The 26,725-nt window shown below is 45.1% G+C and overlaps 1 protein-coding gene across 1 annotated transcript in view; it reads left to right on the forward strand.

Moving 5' to 3' along the window:
* CRACR2A (calcium release activated channel regulator 2A) overlaps positions 1 to 6,712 on the forward strand; it is a 191,660-nt gene extending 184,948 nt beyond the window's left edge. Inside the window, exons 14-15 of the mRNA XM_063135038.1 lie at positions 3,790 to 3,866; positions 6,622 to 6,712. Coding sequence (XP_062991108.1) covers positions 3,790 to 3,866; positions 6,622 to 6,712 — 168 coding nt within the window. The remainder of the gene's footprint in view (positions 1 to 3,789; positions 3,867 to 6,621) is intronic.
* Positions 6,713 to 26,725: the final 20,013 nt, after the last annotated feature.

Here is a 26,725-nt window from a genome sequence, read left to right on the forward strand (position 1 = left end):
TTTCCCAGGTCCTATCCACTTTCCCAGGGATCATAGAATATGTTAGTGAATATTTCCCTTCTGTGATCTTTAGAGATATGAATCACAATTGGTTGTGTCCTCGTTAACCTATTCTGCCCAATTCTGCCATTTTAGGGACATAGGGAGCTGCCTCATATGGAGTCAGAGCATGGGTCTACCTAGCCCATTATTGTTGACACTGATCAGCAGTAGCTCCCCTGGGTTTCAGGCGGGATTCTTTAAACAGGTCTACATTCAGAACAAACAATAAATGAGGCAGTAGGCTCCCCCCACTCTCTCTTCCTTTAACATTCCATTGTCCAATCAATGCTCCCCCCCAAGTCACACTCCAGAATTTATTTATTTATTACATTTTTATACCGCCCAATAGCCGAAGCTCTCTGGGCGGTTCACAAAAATTAAAACCATAATAAAACTACCAACAGGTTAAAAACACAAATACAAAATACAGTATCAAAAGCACAACCAGGATAAAACCACACAGCAAAATTGATATAAGGTTAAAATACAGAGTTAGAACAGTAAAATTTAAATTTAAGTTAAAATTAAGTGTTAAAATACTGAGAGAATAAAAAGGTCTTCAGCTGGCGACAAAAAGAGTACAGTGTAGGCGCCAGGCGGACCTCTCTGGGGAGCTCATTCCACAGCCAGAGTGCCACAGCAGAGAAAGCCCATATACATCATGTCACATTCCCCACATTTCAGTTCATCTGTATAAGCTTCCTAAACATTTAATCCATGGTGGGTTCTCCAATACCATATGAATTGTGCAGGCAATCACTATATAACTGGAACTGTCCAGAGACATCTCCATCTAGTCTTATGCACTTCTGACATCATGATGGCTATCCACTGGTAGCTCCAACCTCTCTGCCAAGGATGGGTTTTTTGTTTGTTTGTTTGTTTAGTTTTCAGGAACTCCCCAGTCATCTTCGGTGTTTGTCCATAGACCCCATACATTTAAACTTGTTGCTGATCACCTAAGCCACAGTCTCCCTGGGCCTACCAGGATATTACTCTGATGTGTTGTAAATGTTTTACTATGTCTGGAGCCCTCTGTTACTAAATGTAATCAAGTTCAGGATCTGTTTGCTCCACCAAACAAACATAGAGCTTACTGGTACACTTGCATACAGTTCTAAGGCTAAACTGACAGATCCATGAGTAGACAGATTTCCCACTCAAACGGATTTTTATAATGGTTGAATCCCATGGAGGCTTGTATATTATTCCTGCATGCCTTCATAATTTTGGGGGAGTAATCTGTCTCAATCTGTTATTGTCCCATTCAAAAGAAGACAGCATATCCCCCTGTTGAACCACTCTACTACATTGTCCAAATGCACACTACAATTTTACGGATGGGAACGGGGAGTAATTAACCCACAATACTGGCTCCGCATGAGAGCACTCCACTGTCACAAATAAGCATTACTCCAAAAAGTATCGCACCAGCCCAAACGCTACATCAAAGAAGCGAATTAATGTAGCTCCTAACTCTGGAAGTGTGCAGCTTCAGAGCTAACATATCAGAGAACCGAATTAAAGCAACAATAAGGAAGCACGCAGACATCTCTCAGTGGGAATACTAGGAAAAGGAGTGAATGAGGGAAGGGGCTCAGTCCACAACACAGCCAGGTCACAGGCACACCCAACGTTTAATGTGGAGGCACCAGGGCACATTGCAAAGCAAGAGCCTGGGAGCTACTTTACCTAAAAGAATGGAGTAAGAGGATTGTCTGATACTGCAGCTTTTCCAGATGGAAGTGGCTGGTTGGAGGTTCGCTGGTCATGACATCATATGCCACAAACGACCTCACCACACACCCAGAGCTCCATCAGACAAGTGTTTTAATGCATGCTCGTTACTGGACACTCACAGATTTTTGCGGGTCCCTCTCAAGATGTTGTCTGCCACCTGCATGCCTCCCACCCCTTCTAGCCTTCTTCGTGCCACAAAAAAAACCACCCCGGTAAGTCTGACTTATTTTAAAGATATAAGTTGCTGCTATTCCCTGCAGTGTGCAGGAGAAGCACTGTAATCAAAGTGGCCCACTGAATGGGCCACTTGCACATTGTTTACTTCCTTTTTCAAAAGAAGTAATGAAGGAAAAATGTGCAGGAAGAGAAGCAGCCGTAAGCAAATGTGAATTTCCCGTGAGATAATGGAAGACAACTGTGGCATCACCAACCTCAGTGACGACTATTATCAAACCTCTCTTTCACTGCCACCTCCCTATTCTTTATTTCCTAAAAGAATGAGGGAATAATAAAACTTTTGTGTGTGAGTGAGTATATGTAAAGTAAAGCAAATGACCGAGCGGACGTGGCTGATAAACAAACTAAGAACAAAGTTTATTTATATAGAAAAAGATTTTAAACGACACTTTAAGAATTATTCTTCTAAATCTCACTCACTCCTACCCTCACTAACTCCTCAACCCTGACTCCACAAAACCCTGATGGACTCCTCTCACTCTCCTTAACTAACTGCCAAGCTGCCCAACTGTCCTCCCCCTCCCCTCTCTCCATTCCAATCAACCAACCAATCAGACGATGCCATTCACACTGCTGTCCATTCTAACTCTCCCCTCCCACTTACTTACCATTGCCTGAAAATAAAAGAATTGGCCACAGCAAATCCAAACCTGAACTAAACACTTATAAATACACATAGAAACAATAACAGAAATCATGGATAAAGTGAACAACTATAGGTGTGTTCATTCAACTCAAGTACAGCTGTACCCATCATCTGTACCCTGGATTAAGTAGAATTAAGGTACCTGGGTACACATCAGATATGAACACATGTAGACAGATTCTCACAACCATCTGATTGAACATACGTTCAGTGTAAATACACCTTTATTGTAATATGTGAATACTCCTATGGTGATTCCCACACATTCTTATATTCAGTTTTCTCATAGTAACTGTATACCTATTTGATATTCCTAGTGTATGCTATCTAACGTGTTTTATGTATCTTGCATTATTATGTACTTTGTGAGGGCTTGGCCCTGAAAGTGGTTAATAAATACTTTAAATAAATAAATAAATAAATAAAATCATAGAATAGCAGAGTTGGAAGGGGCCTACAAGGCCATTGAGTCCAACCCCATGCTCAATGCAGGAATCCACCCTAAAGCATCCGTGACAGATGGTTGTCCAGCTGCCTCTTGAAGGCCTCTAGTGTGGGAGAGCCCACAACCTCAGATCTATACATAAATAGATCTGAACTTACTAATTTTGGAAGGGTCATGTCTTTATGACTTCCACTTTGTCTGGGCTGTTTCTAGTTAAAATTTGCAGAGCAATAATGTGAGCATTCATAAAGCACTAGGACACCTGTTCATCTGAAAGTGTGGCATTTGGAAGGTGGGTGCTACAAAGGGCACTAGCACAGTAAAGCCTCATGAATCAAAATCTTGCCCACCCATTCTTCTAGCAGTTTACTGCCCACTGAGGCATTAGGAAATGGATACCCTCTACTTGTCTCAAAATGTTTAGTTCTGTTCCAAAGAGATGATGGATGGAATAAGCCTCCCTAGAAGACCGCATTAAGTATGGGGGTGCTTCAGATGACAGATATGCTTGTATAAGTTCCATATTATTATTGTTGTTTCATATTAGCTCCAAATGATGAATTTCTGTTGTTCTGCTTCTGGACTGGGCCCAACTAGCTTCTCAATTTGTTCATATAATTTTCCTTAGACACTTGGTGCAAAACTAATATAAACAATCTTTGCCCCCTATCTGTTCTAGGATTACAGCTTGATCTTCTATGAATGCAGTGCCTTGTCAGGTGACAACATTAATGAGCCTGTTCTTCACTTGGCTAGGTAAGGAAAATTTGGGTGCTAATTATGTCATGCAGCTAGGTTATCTTTGCAAAATCATGGAAGATGGGTAAAGTGCCGGACAACTGGAGGAGGGCGAACGTTGTCCCTATCTTCAAAAAGGGCAAAAAGGAGGAACCTGAGAACTGCAGGCCAGTCAATCTGACATCCATCTCTGGGAAAATTTTGGAGCAGATTATTGGATGAGGGCCGATAAACTAAAACTGAATTCTGGCAAGACAGAAGCCCTGTGGGTGAGTGAGTGGTTCCCGAGCCCAGGAGATAGGCTCATTGCCTGTTCTGGAAGGGGTTGCACTCCCTCTGAAAGATCAGGTTCGTCGTTTGGGGGTACTCCTAGATCCATCTCTGTCGCTGAAGGCTCAAGTGGCCACGGCAGCTAGGAGTGCCTTTTACCAGCTTTGGCTGGTTTGCCAACTACGGCCTCTCCTGGACATGGATAGCTTGGCCATGCTGGTACAGGCATTGTGTCATGTCTAGCCCTACTCCCCCTGTTTTAGAAGAAGGTCTTTCAGGTCAGAATCAGACTCTGTGGTAGAGGAGTCGGCCCCAGACACTGGTCAGCTTGTACCAGTGGGGGACAGAGCTCCCACCCTTTCTCCTCCAGCTGGTCCTGATCTCTCTCCAGAGCTTATCTTGTCAAGGGCAAATCTTAAAGAGGCAGTAGGAAGCCAACATTCTTCTGAAATAGAGGCCACCAAGAGGCTAACTGATCCTAGGGTCCGGCTAAAACACACGGAACGAAAGGAGGGTGTGAGGAAGTCAGCCAAGCTCGCATTTTGCCAGAAACAGCCTCTCTGAAGTAACGCGCTTTGGGGGAAGGTTTTCTGCTCTCCTTGATAGGACAATTGTCTCGCTTAGTTTGCATAGTTTTGCCTAGGGGGAAGTTTCCAAGAAGCTAGACACTCTTCAGGTGGGAAGAGATATTTATTGTTTAATAAAAGCTTTGTAGATTGCTTAGCAAGCCTCATCATTTGTCTCCCATCGAAAGCAGGGGTTGGATTACTGCAACGAGCTCTATGTGGGGCTGCCCTTGAAGCTGCTCCGGAAGCTGGAGCTAGTGCAGAATGCTGCAGCTCGGCTGTTGTCTGGAGCTGCCCCCTTCATGTAACTCCTCTGCTGAGGGAACTGCATGGGCTGCCTATTCGCTACCGGGCCAGGTTGAAGGTTCTTGTACTGGTGTACAAAGCAAGGTCCATCCTCTCCAGATAGGGCCACAGTTGGCATACCAGCCTAAGCTGGTAAAATGCACTCCTGGACACCGCAGCCATCTGGGCTTCCCCAGTTAACGCAGAGACCAGAATGCCTCCCAGACTATGTACTTGGTCATTTGGGGGAGTGCAAACCCAACTAAGACCAGTTGCAAACCTCCATCCAAAGTAGTTGGTTTCCCCACCCACAGTACTTCCATCTTGAGTGGATTATGTTTCAGCTTGCTCACCCTCATCCATCCTGAAACAGCCTTCAGACACCAGTTCAAGAGTTCCACAGCCTCCCTGGGAAGTGCAACTGGAAACAAGAAGTAGAGTTGAATATCATTCGCATACAAATGACACTTCAGCCCAAACCTTCTGATTACTTTTCCGAGCAATTTCATGTAGATGTTAAAAAGCGGGGGGGGGGGGGGGGGAGACGACGACGAGATAGAATCTTGCAGCACCCTACAGGCTAATGGCCATGAAGTAGAACAAGAAGTCTCCCAGCACCACCTTCTGAGACTGCTCCTCCAGGAAGGACCAGGACCACTTTAATACTCCCAAGCCCAATCCTGATAAACAACCTAGAAGGATACAATGATTAATAGCATCAAAAGCTGCTGAGAAGTCCAGAAGAATCAACAAGGTTGCACTCCCCCACCCCACCCAATTCTTTGGCATAAGTAATCAACCAGGGCTGTTTCTGTCCCATAACTAGGCCTGAAACATGGCTGGAATGGATCTAAATAAAGTTTCATCCAAGAAGGCATAGAGTTGTGAAGCCACCACACGCTCCAGCACCTTTCTCAAGAATGGCAGATTTGATACCAGGTGGTAGTTATCCAAAACCATAGGTTCTAAATTTGGTTTCTTCAACAGAGGCCTCACCACAGATTCTTTCAAAGCTATGGGAACCTCACCATTCCTCATGGAGGCATTTGCCACCTCAGAGGTCCAACTACCGAGTCCAGCTCTGGCAAATTTCACAAGCCATGATGGGCAAGGGTCTAAGGTGCAAGTAGTAGGCCTCAGTCCTCCAAACAGTTTGTGCACCTCCTCAGGTTGCACAAGCAGAAAGGTATCCGTAACATGACTTGATAATGCGCCAGCCCCGTCCATATCAGATTCTGTCAAAACAATGACTTTGACATAATTAGCTCCTTGTTGCACACAATAAGCTATAGAACAAGTGTATTTTATTGCCATTTGAAAGGAGCCCCGATTACACATTGTTAAGTTCCTTCCACCTTCTTCCTGAAGCTAACCTGTTTTAGACTTTGGCAGAATTCTTTATGTCAAGATGTGATGATGGGTAGTAACTTGGTGTTTTTAAAGTATTAGGAAAATTCAGTGCCTATTAGTCAAGATGACTAAACAAAATCTCCACATTCACAAACAATATACCTGCAAGTGTCAGATATTGTAGATAAACATCCCGCTCTGCTTGTGGAGTTTCCAGAGACATGTGGTTAACTCCTGTTGGAAATAAAATTCTGGACTAGATAACCAATTCAGAAAATTAATTCTTACATTTTTTCCTGTAGGATTTTAAAAGATCAAGAAGACAAAGTGAAGGAAAAGACTGTTCAGATGCATCAAGGCCCTAAGAAAAAGGCTTGTTGTTCCAGGCAGTAAGGGAGGTGTGGGCCATGTTTATGCATGTTTAGACAGAAAAAAGTACCACAGTTTCTAGCATGCCCCCCTGCCATGTGATTGTGCTCTTAATAATCCCCACTTCCCCTACACTATCACATTTTCCTCACAGTCACACTACAGTATACTGGATTATGGTAGCAGGCATTCAGTTTGTGGTTTATGCTGGGTTGTAAGTAATTTCAGTTGAAGCACTAGGTAGCTCCATTTTGCTTGTGCCTCTGTTTTTGCAAAGATAAAGGTTTGTAATGGTTATTTACAGTGCGGCTGTTGCTGATAACTAATAGCCTATTATTAGGTTAGCCAGTTAACACTTGTACACATAATAATCCATCATCTCAGTTCAAACCTCTGGCTGTAGAATTAAACCCGTTGATGGATTTTAATTTAGCAGTCTTTCACTATATTTTCACCTAATGCCAGGATGTTTGTTATCAGCAACAGCAGCAGTGCAAATGACTACTGTTAATAGTGTGATTGTCACCATCAGTACTTTCTGCATTGCATTTCCTTCTGATCTCACTGTTTACAGTTCTACCCTGCTCCTCCACTGCTCTACCTTATATACTGTATAAAAAAACTGAAACTCTCCATAAGTTACTGCATCTGATGAAGTAAACTATAGTCCAGTGGTTCCCAATAGGGGTGTGCACGGACCCCCCGCTCCGCTTCACTTGCAGATCCGCCATTTTCCGGATCGGGCCGCTCCGCCCCGCCCCCGCTCCGCCCACTTCCGCTCCGCTCCGCTCGGAGCTCCGGATCCGGATCCGGATCCGGAGCTCCGTTTCCCCCCCCCCCCATAGGCTTGCATTGAAAGCTAAAAAATTATACAACTTTTTTTCTGTTCAAGTTAGAAACCTCATGTTTGGCACCATGACACCTCATGGGGATATACACACGCACGCCAAGTTTCAAAGCAATCCCATCATCCCCTGATTTTTGGCGAATTTTTGAAAATCGGGCACCCCACACACAACATCCCTGCGAGGTGGGCAGGGGAGGAGGGAGGGAAGGCAGGCAGGCATGCAGCTGGCATTTCTGGGGGCATAAGGAAGTGAGCCAAGGATAAGCCAGTAATGCATATAAAATGGAATAAATCAATAAATAAACAAAGGAGGGGTGGAATTAAAAGCAGCAGTGTTGCTCAATAAACAGCAAGAAGAATTTTTTTAAAAAGGCTATATCTGTCTTTTACCAGCAATAGGGGGACGTGCCCGGGGGAGGGGGAAGTAGCTGCCAGTTCAAGACAGCCACCAACAGCTCTGAGAAGAAGTAAAACGCTCACTTCAACTCATAACAGGCATTGCTCCACCACTGAAAAGTGACCATTCACTTCAACTCATGATAGGCATTGCTCCACCGTTTTACTCTCTTTGGAAGGCTCTAATGGCCTTCCAGTGCAGGAGAGAGTGGGGGCACGTCCACGATGAGATGCCCTAGGGGAGCTCATCCCCTTGCACCACATCGATTCAGTTGTTCACCAAGGTTAGGGTGGGGAGCAGTGCTGTGTTTCTATCTCTTATTCTTGGCTTAGTATATGATTTCAGGTTGTGTTTGTGCATTTGGTGGGGCTACTGTGTTAAAAAACACGGGGAAAAGCCCGTTCAGATGAAGAAAGAGAAGTTTCCCAGAATCCCAAGTTACCTGTTTTGCCTATGCCCTCCTCCAACTTTGGGATCATCATGACCGGGAGCTGACTCTGCCCCTCAGCCCTTTGAAAAAGGTATTTTTCCCGCCGATTTTTTAAAAACTTCTAGCGCGCGACCCGTACGACGCAGAAAGTTGAGAGTAGTCTCAAAATGACCCCCATCCACGACTCTCTGTGCACAAGAATTTTCAGAATGATAGCTTAAACCCCCCCCCAGTTATCCCCGATTCTTTCCCTCAATGCAATCCTATGGGCGAAAAGCCGAAAACGCCGTTTGAGCCACGCGGTTGACCCGATTTTCACAAAAATATAGCACGCGACCCAGACAACGCAGAGAGGTGAGAGTGGTCTCAAAATGATCCCCATCCACGACTCTCTGAGCACAAGAATTTCTAGAACGATAGCTTCAAAAACAACGTAGTTATGTGCGATTATTTGCCGCAATGCAATCCTATGGCGAAATGTTTTCAAGATGGCGACCGGAGTGCTCCGCCTGAACTAGGAGCTCCGAAAAATGGGCGCTTCTCTTCGCCTTGCTTCTAGGGGGTCCGCGGTCCGCTCCTACTCCGCCTCTGGGTAAGGCGGAGCAGGCCAATCCGCTACTGCTTCTACGCTCCTAATCGGAGCGGATCACACCCCTAGTTCCCAATTAGCTAAGCACAGCAGACCCCTTGTTTTTCAAATGCCAAGCCATGGAATACTTTTTAATATTTTGTTATCTCTATGGTAGTTACCTGTGCGAAGCAATTTTTTTGAGAAAATAAGGGGTAGCCCCTAATAAACAAAGGATTTTAGGTATACTAAAAAAAACACCAGACCATAAAATTTGTGATATTTGTGATATTACCACGCAAAAATGACAATGATTTAGTTAGGAATTTAATTTTACTAACGTCTAGTTTACAATTGAACAAATTGTGACCTGTCGAGCAGCTACTAAACCTAAATGTGATGGGAGAAATCATGCCTCTTTTTGTCCTGAACAATCCCTTCCACATCCAGTTCAATATTTCCTACTTTTAATCTCAAATCTGAATCAACATCAAGCCGATTTCTATGCTTATTCTTCATATAACAAAATATTGAAAATGTTTGTTCACAAAGATATGTGGAACAAAAGGGAACTAGATGTTTCAAAGCTTTTTCACCTAACTTCTTATAATCAGAAAAAAACATCACCCAGAATTGGTCCAGTCTATATTCTTCGAAAAATGATTTCAATGAACCATCCCAAGTCACGTCAACAAGTGCATCTTGCTCTTCCGCAGAGAGAGTTGTTCGTTGTACATCACCACATTCAAACGGATTCCTTCTCCACAAGTTTTCAGGATTAGGTGCAGGGAAGAAATCTCTGAAGCTAGCCGCTAAATCATGCAGGTGCTTTTGCGCATGACTTCATCATTGAAGGAAATGGAGCGTGGGAAATGGCGTATTTTCTTTTATTAAAATGCGGACCTTGCAGTGCTAATATTTGAATGGTGCCACGGACCCCCTGGGTGGGTTACATGGACCCCCTGGGGTCCGCGGAACACCAATTGGGAACCACTGCTATAGTCCATAAAACTTTATGCCAAAATAAATGTGTTAATAAATGCTACAAGACTCTTTGTTGTTTTCCCTGCAAAAGACTGACATGGTGAACCCTTTGGGACTGGTTGTTTTTGCTGCAACAGAGTTACATGGCTATGGGCTTCTCCACACAGGGCTTTTATCATGGAGGTTTGTGGGTTCTTTACATGTCCTTGTCCAGCTCCAGGGCCTCTCCCATGCTTTCTGAACTTTATTGCTTTTTTTTAAAAAAAAGATCATGGATAATGAGCTATTTAAATACTGTGAGTAGATTTTCTACATGAAAAGAGGAAGTTGCACTGTAATCAGAGCCATCTAACGGCTGTATAATAGAAAAAAACAGAACTGCGTGAGATGGGGCAATATTTTGTATAAGAACATAAGAAGAGTCATGTTGGCTCAGACCAAAGGTCCATCTGTTCACACTCTGTTCAGCACTCTGTTCACACAGTGGCCAGCCAGCTGCCCACAGGAAACCCACAAACAGTGCAACAGCACCCTTCCACCCATGTTCCCCAGCAACTGGTATACTTAGGCTTACTGTCTCTGATACTGGCAGTAGCATATAGTAGTGATGGTCAAAAAAACGCTGAGGCCTGCAAGCTCGCTGGACACTCCACGCTTGGTACACTCAGCCCCGGCAAATGTGCCTGGCGGGTTTTTGCCCCATGGTTCCTTTGGAGCCAATGGGGCGCATGTCTGGTTGGGCATGGAGAAAAATCCCCCTTTCCCTGCCAATGGGGGTCTTAAAGGTTCTAAAGACTTTCCCATGCCCTTTCAAGCCCTGATGGGCACAGTGGGTAGGAGGATAAGAGTTTTTCTCTTCTCCTATAATGGCAAATTTATCATAGAATCATAGAATAGCAGAGTTGGAAGGAGCCTACAAGGCCATCGAGTCCAACCCCCTGCTCAATGCAGGAATCCACCCTAAAGCATCCCTGACAGATGGTTGTCCATTTCTTGAAGATGGGGCCAACATTTGCCCTTCTGGTCTTCCAGGACCTAGCCTAGTGACCATTGCCTCTGCGCTTCTCCTGCTCCGCATTTCAGCTAGATCCCTTTTTTTTTTTTTTTTGCCCTTGTAGCTGCATTGTTAGGGATGGGGAGGGAACAGCCTGTCTTACCAGGCTGTTCCTGGTAAGACAGGCCTCCCCAGCCCCGCCCACCGGCACACCCCCTCCTGGCATTCCACACTTCAACTCCTGGAAACCATTTAAGAGCACAGCAACTGACAAGGAAAAATAAATGTACATAATTCAAATCAAACATGGACAGGTGAGGCGGTGACTTTCTGATTACACTTTTGTATCTGTAACGCTCTATGACAGAAATAAAGGATAAACTTTTCATAACTTTAGACACTGGTCAGTTTAAGTGTTGCCTTCGAATTATTGTTAGGGCCACCTGGTCATGATGGGTCCTTGTTGTTTGACTAACAAGGTTGTAGAGCCTTGTTAGTCAAACTGCCGGGATGGGAAAAGTGCAGAAAATGACCAAGGGACTGGAGAAACTCCCTTATGAGGAAAGGTTGTACTATGCAGTTTAGCTTAGAAAAAAAGCTCAGTAAGGGGAAATATGATAGAGGTCTACAAAATGATGCTTGATTTGGAGAAAGTAGAAAGGGAGAGTTTTCTCTCCCTCTCTCATAATACTAAAACCACACCTAAGGGTGTGTCATATTCAGACATTGGGTGGAGGCACAAAACTAGCACAAAACTTTGGCACAGGTTTGTATTTGTATTGAGAATGTGAAGTTTGAAGGTGCTATGACAAAGTTGGATTTTTGGTGTGTTTCTGCCAAAAATATACAGTTGATGGTGACAGCACAAAACTCAGGGTTTGTGGCACAAAATGCAACAAAAGCACCAGTTTGGAGTGATCTGAGAATATGATTTTTTTCTCATTCACCAGACCGCATCTAAGGGTATGTATGTGAGAAAAGTATGCAGGATGAAGAGTGTGAGAAAAGAGGCAGGAGGAGATTGTTGCCAGTGCCTTCTAAAACCTATAAATAAAAGCATTTCCCCATATAAACACAAATAGATGGGCCTGGGATCCATGAAATCAAAAGGGGATCCTCACAAGTTCATATTATTTTTAAAGAAGAAACCTACAAAACCATCATCCAATCACAGATCAGGTCTGGCCTCATGGACTGAGCCAGCAAATTCACAAATCCATCACTTGTGGGCACTGGCAGACAGCAAAAAAATAAATTTAAAAAATGGAGAAAACCCCCAAAATCACAACCAAATCACAGAACACATCAGACTCCCTGGCCTGAACAATGCAAATGGTGGATTCACCACTCGTGGGTGCAGCCATGGCATAAAAACATGGATCCGAGGCAGGGATCCTCTTGATTTCATGTGGTTTTTATGGAGCAAATCCCAAAAAAACAATCAAATCACAGAGCACATCAGACTCCATGGACTGAACAAGAGAAATAACAGATCTGCCACTCGTGGGTGCCACCAGGGTGCAAAAATGTGGATTCAAGGCAAGGATCCACAAGAATCCTCATGATTATTACAAGAAAAACACCCCCAAATCACCAGCATACCATAGAGCACATCTGACTCCAGAGACTGAACAACGAAAATCAAAGTTCTGCCACAGTGTAAAAACAGATAAGCTCTGTGATTGGATTGCAGTTTTGGCTATTTTCCATGTCAAAATCATAAGAATCCCTGAGAAGCCCTGCCTCGGATCCACATTTTTGAGCCATGGAGACACCCACGAGTGGCAGATCCTGGATTTTTCTGGTACAGTCAGTGGTGGGAAATAAGCTCTGTGATTGGACTATGAGTGACAGGAAAAACCAGGATTTGTTAGGATTCTTGCTCACAAATCTGGGAGGAGGGGAATTGTGAAATTTGAAGAAAAATCCAGATTTTTCTGCCCTCCCCCACCCAAAGGTCCTATGGCAACTGTCAGTTTTTCCCTATATCTACAGGGCTATTTTGCGCACTAGGCAAGGTGAGCTACTTTCACACACACACCCAAAAAATGCCAACTTTAATTTTGAAGAACATATGTTTCCTGGAAAAAATTAGAAGCACAAAACTTGAAACTGCTAAATTTATTTTAAAGTGCAAGAAATACGTCATGCCAATTATAGCAAACAAATTGGAAAGGAATGTCTATGGGTCTAAAATGCATTGTTTAATAGGAATATCGCCTCCAAATCATCCCCCCCAACTCACACACTCAGCATCACTCACTCCAAACAAACACACGCATGAACACATGCATTTACTCAAAGACCCCATGCACCCCATTCACCCATACATTTTCTCTCTCTCTCTCTCTCTCTTCCAGGCGCGTTCGGGAAGTCCAAACGTGGAGCTGCCCCACCCCCACCCCAGCATCCCTGGCTTCGCTTTGGCTGGGTGGGTGTGCGGTGCCATCTTGCCCGCCCAGGCCCAGCTGAATCCTCGGGCCGGGCCGGCTCACAGACAACGCGCATGAGTGCTGCATTGTGCCTGGCACCCCTCTTAGCTTGGCGCTCTAGGCGGCCGCCTGAGTGGCCTCTATGGTAGCACCGGCCCTGTATATCTATAGCCACAAATTACAGCAGCCATAAAGACGAATGGCCCTTTATAGCTGCTGTAGTTTAAAGCCATAGATATAGTAAAAAATACAGGTGCCATGACCTTAACTTTGTAGGCCTGGGGCAACAGGGCTGCTGCTGTTTGTGCCTGCATGCACGCATGCTTACCTCCCCCTACCTAATTGCAAGGGCTTTCTGTAAGGGCAGGGGGTGAGTGGGTGGATGCTTCTTGGGGGGTGGAGGAAAAGGAGGCAGACACTAGGGTGACCATATTTTGGAAACCAAAATGGAGGACAATATACCCAGCCCCAAGGGGGTGTGCCTACCCAAACATGGCCTTGGTCACAGGTCTGATTTCACAGCACACAATTAAGACAAACCTGTTCTACCTAACATCTTAATGTTAAAATCACTAGAATAAAGAACAAGTGAGACATTCAAGGTATCTGAAATTAACTTCACTCATTCCTACTTTTGTAGCTTTTGCTGTACTTTGAAGCTTTTGCTATATTCTGTGTGATACAATCTCCCCTTCCCTCAAATATCTTTTCTGACTGCAAATCCTTCACTGGATGACCATAGTCTAACCTTTCCTAACATTTAAAACTCTTTCCACATCATCTTTCTCATATCCATACTCACAGATTCAGCATACTGCAGCCACTGAACAAATGAAGCAGTTGACAAGTACAGAAAAATCTAGTACAACAAACAAGCAAACAAACATTCAGAAACGGTATAAACTACTATTACCCTGCAAACATTAGCCATGGAACAAACTGGACTAAAGGCTAGCACCTCTTAGCTTGTTTCAACTTCAACCAGACATAACAGTCAAAAACAAGCAAGAAAAACACACCTGCCTCAGTGACATAGCAATACCTAATGACAAAAATGTTGCAGAAAAGGAAGAGGACAAGAGAGAAAAATATACACCACTGGCTATGGAAGTTAAAGAACTATGGCAACAGGAAAAAGTTACAATTATTCCATTAGTCACATCAGTCACCAGCATCACATCATTTTTTAATTTTTTTACAGAAAACCTTCAGAAATTAGGCCTACCAAAATACATCCACGCCAACATCCAGAAAGCAGTTATACTTAAAACATGTTCAATAGTCAGGAAATTTCTGAATCAGTAAAAGACAGCATGACTTGGCAAAGCTCATCATGTTCACCTAGAAAAATCACCACAAGCAAGAAAAGAGAGATAAATAATGGTGGTGGTGGTGGTGATGATAATGATGATGATCATGGCAACCCTGTTAAATTTTTAAAAGATTTTTAAGAAGGATGAACAGTCATCAGCCATTGTTACAAAATATACGTCATGCCAATTATATCAAAACAATTGGAGAGGAAGGTCTATGGGTCAAAATGCATTATTATTATTATTATTATTATTATTATTATTATTTATTTATATAGCACCATCAATGTACATGGTGCTGTACAGAGTAAAACAGTAAATAGCAAGACTCTGCCGCATAGGCTTACAATCTAATAAAATCATAGTAAAACAATAAGGAGGGGAAGAGAATGCCAACAGGTACAGGGAAGGGTAAGCAGGCACAGGGTAGGGAAAAACTAACAGTAGAAAGTAACAGTAGAAGTCTGCACAACATCAAGTTTTAAAAGCTTTAGGAAAAAGAAAAGTTTTTAGTTGAGCTTTAAAAGCTGCGGTTGAACTTGTAGTTCTCAAATGTTCTGGAAGAGCGTTCCAGGCGTAAGGGGCAGCAGACGAAAATGGACGAAGCTGAGCAAGGGAAGTAGAGGCCCTTGGGCAGGCGAGAAACATGGCATCAGAGGAGCGAAGAGCACGAGCGGGGCAATAGTGTGAGATGAGAGAGAGATTATTAAATAGGAATATCACCTCCAAATCAGCACCCCAACTCACAAACAGAAAACTACAGTCCTCCCCCACCGCACACACACTGCAAACATGCACACACATCCATTCACTGAAACACCCCATTCAGACATCAATACACACACTGCCAGCATGCGCGCGCACACATACACACACACACAGGATCTCCTACTCCAAAACACATGCACTCAGTCTTACCTCCTCCTCGTTGCTGCTGCTTTTTCTTCTATTACTACTTCTCTTCTCCTCCTCCTCGTTCTGCTGCTGCTGCTGGCTTCTTCTGTGCCTTCCCCTTGGCCGGTGCAATCACGCCTGCCCAGGAGAAGGCTAGATTGGCACTGGGGGCATGGCCTGGAGGACGCATTCCCAGAAGTCCAGGAACGCATCTTTCAACCCTTTTTCCTGGTAAATTGGGGTCCAGTTCCAGTTGCTAGGCTGACCATATTTCTGAAACCAAAAAGGAGGACAACATGGTGGCCCCAAAGGGGCATGCCCACCAACATGCCCAGCCCCCAAGGGGGCGTGCCCACCCAAACATGGCTTTGGTCACAGGTCTGATTTCACACCACACAATTAAGACAAACCTGTTCTACATAACATTTTAATGTTAAAATCACTGGAATAAAGGACAAGTGAGACATTCAATGTATCTGAAATTAACTTCACTCATTCCTACTTTTGTAGCTTTTGCTGTACTTTGAATACGGTGACCAACTGTCCGGATCAGCCCGGACATGCCCAGAAATCGGGGGGTAAATCCCCGTCTGGCCGGAAATGGCCTCCCCCCCCCCTTTTGCCAGAGAAAAAAAGGCTCACTGGCTTCTATCCGGGCCTCTCCTTGGTCATCGTCACCATGGCGACCAAGGAGAGTCTTCAATAGAAGCCGGGGGAGCCAAGCCGGGTGTTTCCGCATTTGAGAAACACACGGCTCTCGGGTCTTCTATTAGGGCATCTCCGTGGAGGAGACGCCCCAATAGAAGCCCATGGGGTGGCGGCGCGTTTCCCAATCAAACAAACAAAACCCCCTCCCGGCTTAAGACCCGCCTTCTTACCTGATCCAGATGCGATTGGATCAGGTTCAGGTAGGAAGGCGGGTCTTAAGCCGGGAGGGTGGTTTGTTTGATTGGGAAACGCGCCGCTCTAATGGGCTCCTATCGGAGTGTCTCCTCCACGGGGACGATCCAATAGAAGCCCATTAGAGCGGCGCGTTTCCCAAACAAGGAAACAACCCCCCCCTCCCGGCTTAACACCCGCCTTCCTACCTGATCCAGACGCGATTGGATCAGGTAGGAAGGCGGGTCTTAAGCCGGGAGGGGGGTTTGTTTGATTGGGAAACGCGCCGCTCTAATGGGCTCCTATCGGAGCGTCTCCTCCACGGGGACGATCCAATAGAAGCCCATTAGAGGGGCGCGTTTCCCAAACAAGGAAACAAACCCCCCTCCCGGCTTAAGACCCGCCTTCCTACCTGATCCAGACGCGATTGGATCAGGTAGGAAGGCAGGTCTTAAGCCGGGAGGGGAGTTTGTTTGATTGGGAGACACGCCGCTCTAATGGGCTCCTATCGGAGCGTCTCCTCCACGGGGACGTTCCAGTAGAAGCCCATTAGAGCGGCGCGTTTCCCAAACAAGGAAACAAACCCCCCTCCGGGCTTAAGACCCGCCTTCCTACCTGATCCAGATGCGATTGGATCAGGTAGGAAGGCGGGTCTTAAGCCGGGAGGGGGGTTTGTTTGATTGGGAGACACGCCGCTCTAATGGGCTCCTATCGGAGCGTCTCCTCCACGGGGACGATCCAATAGAAGCCCATTAGAGGGGTGCGTTTCCCAAACAAGGAAACAAACCCCCCTCCTGGCTTAAGACCCGCCTTCCTACCTGATCCAATCGCGTCTCTCCTTTGACGGAGAGACCCGATTGGATCAGGTAGGAAGGTGGGTCTTAAGCCATGGGGGTTTGTTTTGGAAACACACGCGGCGCGTCGGCTTGTGGCTGGGCAGGACAGGAGCGGCGTCTGAGGTACAGACATCATCCTTTATTATTATTAAAGATTGTAAACCACTGTTGGATAACTGGCTGATAATAGTTTTGAATTAATTAATTAACTAACTAATTAATGGTCTAGTTGGCCATCGGGGATATCTTCTCAAATAGAAGTGGGGAGATTATGATCAGCAACACACTGTCGTCCTGTCCACCTCCCTGTCTCTCACAGAGCGGCTTAAACGGCATTTCAAAAGTGCTTTTAAGAGGTGCTGTTGAATAAGCAAAGTGCCTTAAGACGGACAGAGGGATAAGATTGGCACCCCGAGTTGTGCATCTCAAGGAGGCAAAAGCCACATCCAGTTTAGTCACTCTGCTGCTGACATGCACAGTGGGGGCTGTTTGATATGCAGATAAGAAGTCACTCATTAAGAGACAAGTCTTCCAGAACTGCAGGCCATTAAGCTGTGTGGCTAAAATAAGCAGAAGTCAAGAAGATTTATGGACTCAGACACCCACTCTCTCATCTAATTATAATTTGCTCTATTCATTGCTTTTGAAATTGTGTGCCTGTGTGAGTAGGGGAGGAAGGGCGTGTGGATGGAGGGTGTGTGCCTGTGTGTGTGAGGGGGGGGAAGCAAGGGGGTGGCATGAAGATATGTTGTGAGGATGGCCACACCTTGCCCGCAGCTGTCCGGCCACGGTGCAAAAGCAGCTGGATGGCTGATGCCCCCCCTGCTTCCTCCAGAGATCTGAGGAAGGGGCTTGGCAGCAAGGACCGAATGCTAAAGTCTGGCACTGAATGCTAAAGTCAGGGGATGCAGGTAGCTGCCCACTGCCACCCACAGCTCCACCCAGAGCTGGAGACTTGAACTTGTGATGATGATGGTGGAATTCCCCCCTCCCCCGCTGCCCATAGTCCCACAGTGGTACGCTAGCTGCTGAGCATGCAGAAGCCCCCAGGCTCTCCCACACTAGAGGCCTTCAAGAGGCAGCTGGACAACCTTCTGTCAGGGATGCTTTAGGGTGTATTCCTGCATTGAGCAGGGGGTTGGACTAGATGGCCTTGTAGGCCCCTTCCAACTCTGCTATTCTATGATTCTATGAGGTTCAATTCCTGGCATCTCCCCTTAGGGCTGGAAAAAACCCTCCCTGATTCCCTGGAGCACCATGGCTGCCAGTCAGTGTGGACAATACCGGGCCAGGTGGACCAAGGGGAGGGCTTGGTATAAGGCAGATTCTGATGTTCCTGCTGTGGCGGCCCCCAGGGAGCACCAGGGGCAGCCTGGGCCTGCAGTTGAGGCTTGGAGGGGCCTGTGGGGAGGCTCCTAGGGATCAGGCTGTGGACCCAGATCAGCCAGGCAGCCTCCACGCAAGGGTTTCCCCTGCCTGCTTAGCCTTTCCCCACAAGCACTGCTTCTAGTGTGGGCAATGGTGGAACATCGGCGCTTGGTGGTGGAGGGAGCCATGGTGACAAGCTAAGTAAGGCCTTGCTGCTGCCCACAGCGGCATCGCAGGGCTGGGTCAGGCGTTTGCCACCGGAATGCAGATCACCTCATCCATCCGGGTCTCTCCTATGACATCGACGTCATAGTGATGAAGAAGGGTATCTGTTCAAGAAGGACTCCTGCAGCTTTAACTGTTGTGATGAAGAGGGAATTTCACCAGGTGCTGCATACATACAAATTACACCTGTTGAAATTCCCTTTAAACAACTGTTAAAGATACAGGAGCCCTGGCCTCCTTTCCATAGGGTCAACCTAGCTTTTCATGAACTATGCAAGCAGGGTGCCACTTTTCCTAGGCCAGTTACTCTGGAATCTACAGAGCATGACCTGTATTTGTCCCTGCTTCATGCAGTTCCTGATAATCTGTGGGCGGTTATCACTGGTCTTAAGAAGCCCAGCACAGGAACAGAGTGAACACCAAATGAAAGTAGATCTAATTTACATTGAAACCAAATGCCAAGAGCTTCCTCTTACATGTATTAAAGAAGCACAACCAATCTGTAAGTTAGGGTAACCATATGAAAAGGAGGACAGGGCTCTTGTATCTTTAACTGTAATGTAGAAAAGGGAATTGCAGCAGGTGTCAATTGAAGAGGGTGAAATTCTCTCTTCATCAACACAGTTAAAGCTGCAGAAGCCCTGCCCTCTGTTGTATCTGGCCACTCTACTATAGCTAGTGTAGCTTTAACTGTTGTGATGAAGAGGGAATTTCACCTGGTGCTGTATGCCTACAAATGACACATGCAGAAATTCCCTTTTCTATACAACTGTTAAAGATACAGGAGCCCTGTACTCCTTTTCATAGGATCATCTCACACTACTGCCCCGCTCGTGCTCTTCGCTCCTCTGATGCCATGTTTCTCACCTGCCCAAGGGTCTCTACTTCCCTTGCTTGGCTTCGTCCATTTTCCTCGGCTGCCCCTTATGCCTGGAACGCTCTTCCAGAACATTTGAGAACTACAAGTTCAACCGCAGCTTTTAAAGCTCAGCTAAAAACCTTTCTTTTTCCTAAAGCTTTTAAAACTTGATTTTGCTCTGACTCTGTACTGTTAGTTTTACCCTACCCTGTGCCTGTTTGGTGCATTCTCTTCCCCTCCTTATTGTTTTATTATGATTTTATTAGAATGTAAGCCTATGCGGCAGGGTCTTGCTATTTACTGTTTTACTCTGTACAGCACCATGTACATTGATGGTGCTATATAAATAAATAAATAATAATAATAATAATGTTATAATGGCCTGCTGAAATCTCAGTATTTGATTTCTTTGATAGTGATGTAACTTACTTTTGTTTTTAAGAGGTGTGTTTGGAAAATAAACACAGACAGTGGTGATGTCGTAGTCCTGCCCCTTCTTTTCCCAGTTTTTCCAAACTCTGACTGCATTTCACAACAATAAGTTTGGTTTAGTTGTGGGATTCAGAGATGCTAAATAAAAACTTACTTTGTTGTCTTTCAGGTTCTGTTCTGGTCTATAATTCAGTAAAAACCTTGAGGAAATACCTTCAGAATGCCCAAAAGAAAGTGTAAATTCACACCTGAGTTAAAGGCTAAATTTCCCGGCTTCAGTAATGGTCGAGATGAGAGAGAGGCTGAGTGCACTATATGCAAGCCTGGAACATTTGTGTCTGTTGCACATAAAGGTGCTTTGGATTTACAGAACCATGATGAGTCAGAAAAGCACAGGAAAGCTGTTCGAGGTGAGAGCTCATCCGCCAGAGTGACTGATTTCTTTCTGAGACCTGGAAGCAAAACGGAGGATGCGGTCTCTGCAGTGGAGGGTACAATGGCCTTCCACACTGTGATGCATCACAGTTCCTTTAGAATAATGGATTGTACCTCTGGCTTGTTCAAGATACTATTCCCTGAGTCAGAGGTAGCCCGGAAGTTCTCAAGTGCTCGCACAAAGACCAAAGCAATTGTGAACTCTACTTGCACCGCAGTCAGTGGAAAGCGTTCTGCAAAGAATAAAAGAAGACAACATACCATACTGTGGAGTCTTGACTGATGGAAGCAACCATGGTGCAGTGAAAATCTTTCCAGTTGTGATACAATATTTTGACTGGAAGAATGGTGGTCTGCAGTCTAAGCTCATCGAAGTGAGGAACACACCTAACGAGACAGCGGATACAATTGCTCAATATGTGAAGGACACTCTGGAGAAGAATGGCTTGTTGGAGAAGTGTATTGCCTTCACAGGTGACAACTGCAATACTATGTTTGGTGGACTACGGCGTGATGAGGAAGGGAGTAATGTCTTCGCAAAATTGAAAAGGCTGTTGAAGAAGACTACTCTGATTGGTGTGGGTTGCCCAGCACACATTTTGAACAATTGTGTACATCATGGGGCAGACACACTTGATGTGGATGTGGAGTCTGCTATTTTTAAAATATATCAGTACTTTAGCATTTACACAGTAAGAACTGAGAGCCTGAAGGAGTACTGTGAGTTTGTGGACATTGAATACAGAAAGCTGCTTTCTCACAGCAAGACACGGTGGCTGTCATTATTCCCCGGAATCACAAGGCTGCTGCAGATGTTTCCGGCTTTGAAGTCCTTCTTTCTCTCTCAAAGCAAACCACCTGCTGGGCTCAAGAAGTTCTTTGAGGATGACTTTAGTGAGATCTATCTGTGGCATATGCATTCACTAATGAGCATGTTCCAAGAACACATTGAAGTGATTGAACGTGCAAACAATTCCGTGGTGGAAGTCATAAAAGTCCTGGACTCTGTAATCGAGATCCTGCGTGACCGGGAGGCCAGCAACTTCACATCCCTTAAAGTTAAGGAACTCCTGGGGAAAAATCGGAAGGAGGGACTTGCTGCACGATGGGACTCCTTCTGTGAGCAAGTACAATGTCAATACACCACCTGCATTGAATATCTGGAGATGTGGATGAGACCCCTTGAAGAGTTCTCGATATTCAGGTGGATGGCCCTGACTGAGGCACCAAAATAGCCTGATGTGGAGCTTACTATTAAGTACTTAAGAGAGAAGGAAGTACCCATCGATGATGTCAAGTGCTTCGATCAGTGTGCAAAACTGAGAAAATTTGTAGAAAGCATGTGTGATGATGACGAATTCAAAACATTGATTGCGCACCAGAAATGGAGCAAATTCTTTGAGAGTTCTAAAACCAATGGCTGCTATACCGAACTGCTGCGAATTGCACAGTTTTTCCCCCCCGTTCCTTCCCATAATGCCAATGTGGAGCGCATTTTCTCATTGATGCAGGCCCAGTGGACTAAAGAAAGGAACCAGATGTCTGTGGAGACACTGAAAGGGATTTTACAGGTGAAATATAATTATAAGCAAATGTCATGTAAGGACTTCCACAGATTCTTGGTTAACACCCGACCCCTTTTAAGAAAAATAAGATCTACTGAAAAATATCTCTGGGTACGTCGGGAGGAAGAGTCTTAAAATGTATACAGCAACATGTATACAGAAAACCTCCAGAAGATTCAAAGCAATTTTGGAAATTAGAATAAGATCCCGAGGGTGGAGGTTAGGAATTGAGTTAAGAATTGAGTTAATGTGAGTTAAGAATTGAGTTAATGTGAGTTAAGAATTAAGAAGTAGAATGTATAGCTAAGAAATAAGAGGAATGTTATGTTATGTATGTGTATGTTTTATTATGTTGTTGTTAAATTATTATTTTTTAAAAAAACTAAAAATAAATGTTACTTTCTGATACATTGACTATCTCACTTGTTCTTTATTTCAGTGATTTAACATTAACATGTTACAGTATATAGAACAGGTTTGTCTTAATTGTGAAGTGTAGAATTAGACATGTGACCAAGGCTGTGCCCACCTTGGGGATGGTCATGTCAAGATGGTCACGCCTTGGGGGCAGGGCATGTTGGGATGGTCACGCCTCCTTGAAGGCGGCCATATTTTCCTCCTTTTTGGTGGGCCCGGCGGTGGCGGACCAAGGCAGGCAAGACAGAGGCAGCAAGGGACAACGTGGCGGGGCAAGGCCGGAAGAGAGGGCTGGCAGCAGCACAGGGACCAGGCTAGCGGAAAGAAGGAGGAGGACATCGAACGGCCACAGACCAGGCAGCAGCAGGACACGAGGTGTGCACGGAGGAGGCAGCTGCAACGTGGGAAAAGGTAGGCCGGGGCAAGGCCACCATCCTCCTTAACTTGGCATGGGGGTGGTGAGGAGGAGGGGGAGAGGCTTGGACATAGGGCTAGGGGAGAGGCTAGAGCTTGAGAGGGGGGGCTTCATTGCTTCAGCCACTTTAAAACTGGCTATTTGCAGAAGAAATGATTAGATTTTGGACTCAAGAATGATCCCGAGGTGGGGGGTGCACATTTATGTTAAGAATGAAGATGTAATAGTTTTTGATATTTGTACTCAACAATTATTCAATATGTATGCAGCAGATATTTGATGTATTTTTTTTTCTTATTGTGTTAGTTTCAGTTATATTTTGGAAATGTTTATCTATGTTTATATAGTGTTGAAAATGAATAAAAATTATTATAAAAAAAAAAAAAAAAAAACTGGCTATTTGCAAGTTTTGAAGATGTCCCTGAAAAAAAATAACCTTGATGATAATGGATGGTGATGGTAATGTTAATAATGCTTCTCCTTCTCTTGGTGATGCTGATAATGGATGGTGATGATATTAATAATGCTCCTCCTTCTCTTGGTGATGCTGATAATGGATGGTAATGATAATAATAATGCATATAAAAATGTAATAAATAAATAAATGTGACCGAGGCCACACCCCCTTGGGGGCCGGACATGTTGAGTTGGCTCCACCTTGGGGGTGGGCATGTTGGGGTGGCCACGCCCCCTGAGGGCGGCCATTTTGTCCTTTTTGGTTTCCAAAATATAGTCACCCTAACTTTGAAGCTTTTGCTATACTCTGTGTGATACAGTCTCCTTCCCTCAAATATCTTTTCTGACTGCAAATCCTTCACTGGATGACCATAGTCTAACCTTTCCTAACATTTAAAACTCTTTCTGCATCACCTTTCTCAAAACCATACTCACAGTCCAGTCCCAGTTGCTAGGCTGACCATATTTTCGAAACCAAAAAGGAGGACAACATGGTCGCCCCAAAGGGGCATGCCCACCAACATGCCCAGCCCCCAAGGAGGCGTGCCTACCCAAACATGGCCTTGGTCACATGTCTGATTTCACAGCACACAATGAAGACAATCCTGTTCTGCATAACATCATAATGTATCTGAAACTAACTTCACTCACTCCTACTTTTGAAGCTCTGTGTGATACAGTCTCTCCTTTCTGACTGCAAATCAGAATCCAGCCAGCCCAAGTACAACACTCTTGTTTTCTCCCTTGGGAATGTGTGGGTGTGTATGGGGAGATCAGCAGTGTTTGAGACCATCTGCCACCCACCTCCCTTTCTCCTCACGCAGCTAATGGGGAAAAAAATAACATGTGAGGTCCCAGTTCAGCATGGCCTCCCCTCCCACTGCTTGTTTCCTTGATGACACTTAGACAAATTTGCAGCAAAGCAGTTCCCATGGATAGTTGCAAATGATTGTATTTGCTAAGATAGTGAGAGGCACCTGCTGGTTCCTCCTTTCTTCCTCTTACTGGCCAGGGCTAGTTGCTCTATCTCCCATGTCCAAAAAACAAAGGAAAAGAAAAAGAGTCAGAGATGTGCAGACAAGCTATGCATGCAAGAGCTCAATAATAGTCTTGTAAGTTTATCATTATGCATAAGTGCCCAGACCAGCCCTGAAGATTTTGTATCAGACGTCTGGGAACAAGCCCTGGTGTGTCACCTTCTCCTGATGCCTATATTCTCCACTTAGCATTCTACTTCAATTTGCTACTGCTCCCTTCCTCTATGATTTGGCACACCTGTGGCTCCAGCAGGGTCCCGGACAAGGTGCTAGGAGCAGCACCCATTGTGGATTTCATTCTCAGGTGACACTGTTCGCATCCTACCCGTTCAGTCACAACTGTAGTTGTGAGAATTGCCAGTGTGGTGGTCACTCATGGCAGATCTGTAGTCAGATTTCCCAGAATTGCACTGAATGATAGCTCACAGAAAGCAAATGCAACAATGGAGAGATGAGGCAGCCCTGTTGGTACCTCTAACACAGTGGAGTCTGGACTAGGGAGAACAAATTGAAGCTTAATCCAGACAAGATATTGCTCCTAGTCAGTGAAAGGCAGATCAGTGAACAGGGAAGTGTGCTAGATGGGTTTATACTCCCAGTGAAGACTAAGGTTCAGTTTCGATGTGCTCCTGGATTCACCCTTGAACCTGCATGCCCAAGTTTTCGCAATGGCTAGGAGTGTGTTTGCGCAGGTGAGGTTACTGTACCAACTGCACCCATTCCTAGAGATGCCTAATCTGGCCATGGTTACACATGCTTTAGTTATATCCTGTTTGAACCATATATGTGGTGGGCTTCACATGATATGACAAGACAACTGCTAGGATAATTATGCTAATCCTCCCAGTATGTGACTAGCACATGCAGAGTGGTGAACAAGCCACTGTGGCTTATTAACCCACCATGGGATTGTGCACACTGGACTAATAGTTTCATTGGCTAATGCTCTGTTCCTGGGCACTATTCAGAGGGCTGTGCACGGACCCCCTGATTTACTCTGGATCCCGATTCGCAACTTCCACTCCACCCCATGTCGATCTGCCTATGGTCTGCTCTGCTCCACTGCGGGGCTCTGGATCCACATCGGAGCTCCGTGTTTTCCCCCCATAGACTTGTATTGAAAATGTCAAATGCCTATAATTTTTTTAGTTTTAAAGTTAGAAACATCAAAATGGGCACCATGAGAGCTTATAAATGTATCCAGATACATGCCCATTTTGAAGGAAATCCGAGCATGCCCTGAGTTTTGGGGAATATTTGAAAAATTCCCATTTTCAGAAAGGCATGTATCTCTGTCATTTTTTCCAGATACACACCTGCAACTGCCCACCATGAGAACTTCCACCTAGATCCTTATTCATGCCCATTTTGAAGGAAATCTGAGCATGCCCTGATTTTGGGGGGATTTTGAAAGTTTTAACCCTCAACCCTAACCCCATTTAACAAAAGTGAATACATCTCCATCACTTTTAAAGTTAGAAACCTCAAAATGGGCACCATGAGAGCTTATAAATGTATCCAGATTCATGCCTATTTTGAAGGAAATCCAAGCATGCCCTGATTTTGGGGGGATTTTAAAAAATATTTTCCCCATTTACAGAAATCCATGCATCTCCATCATTTTTCCACATACAGACCTCTAAGTGGGCACCATGAGAGCTTCCACAATGATCCTTATTCATGCCCATTTTGAAGGAAATCCAAGCATGCCCTGATTTTGGGGGGATTTTTAAAGATATATCTAAATAAGAATCTTCATAAACACTTCAAAAATGGACACACGGAACTTCCAGAAATCTTAAACAGGGTGAGTGCAGTAGCAATGCAGCTGCCTTTTCATCCTGAGGAAGGACTAAAGCCCTGAGTCAAAGCAAGACACACATAAACAGGCCCTGTGAGACAGGCACAGAGGAGGAGAGGAAGCAGGCGGCTATGCCCCTGTAGCACTGGGAGCAAGCGTGCCATAGGCTTGTGGTGTTGTTGACCCACACAGCCCATCTACATCTCCCAGGAACCAGGAGGGCAGAGAGGTGCTACACGAAGTACGACTATGCCATAAATCTATGGGGAAGTAAGTCCCAGCAGATCCCAATACACCACAATGACAGCACCCAGGCGGAGGCCGGAAGGCGGACATGCAGCAGACATTTCTGCAGGCACAAGTAAGTGAGCCAAGGATTGTTTCCAGGCCAATCAAAGGCAGTAATGCAAACCGGCCCTGTGAGGTGGGAACAGCACAGAGAGATGCCTTTTG

This window comes from Elgaria multicarinata, chromosome 9 (genome assembly GCF_023053635.1).
Source record: "Elgaria multicarinata webbii isolate HBS135686 ecotype San Diego chromosome 9, rElgMul1.1.pri, whole genome shotgun sequence".
NCBI classification, from domain to species: domain Eukaryota; kingdom Metazoa; phylum Chordata; class Lepidosauria; order Squamata; family Anguidae; genus Elgaria; species Elgaria multicarinata.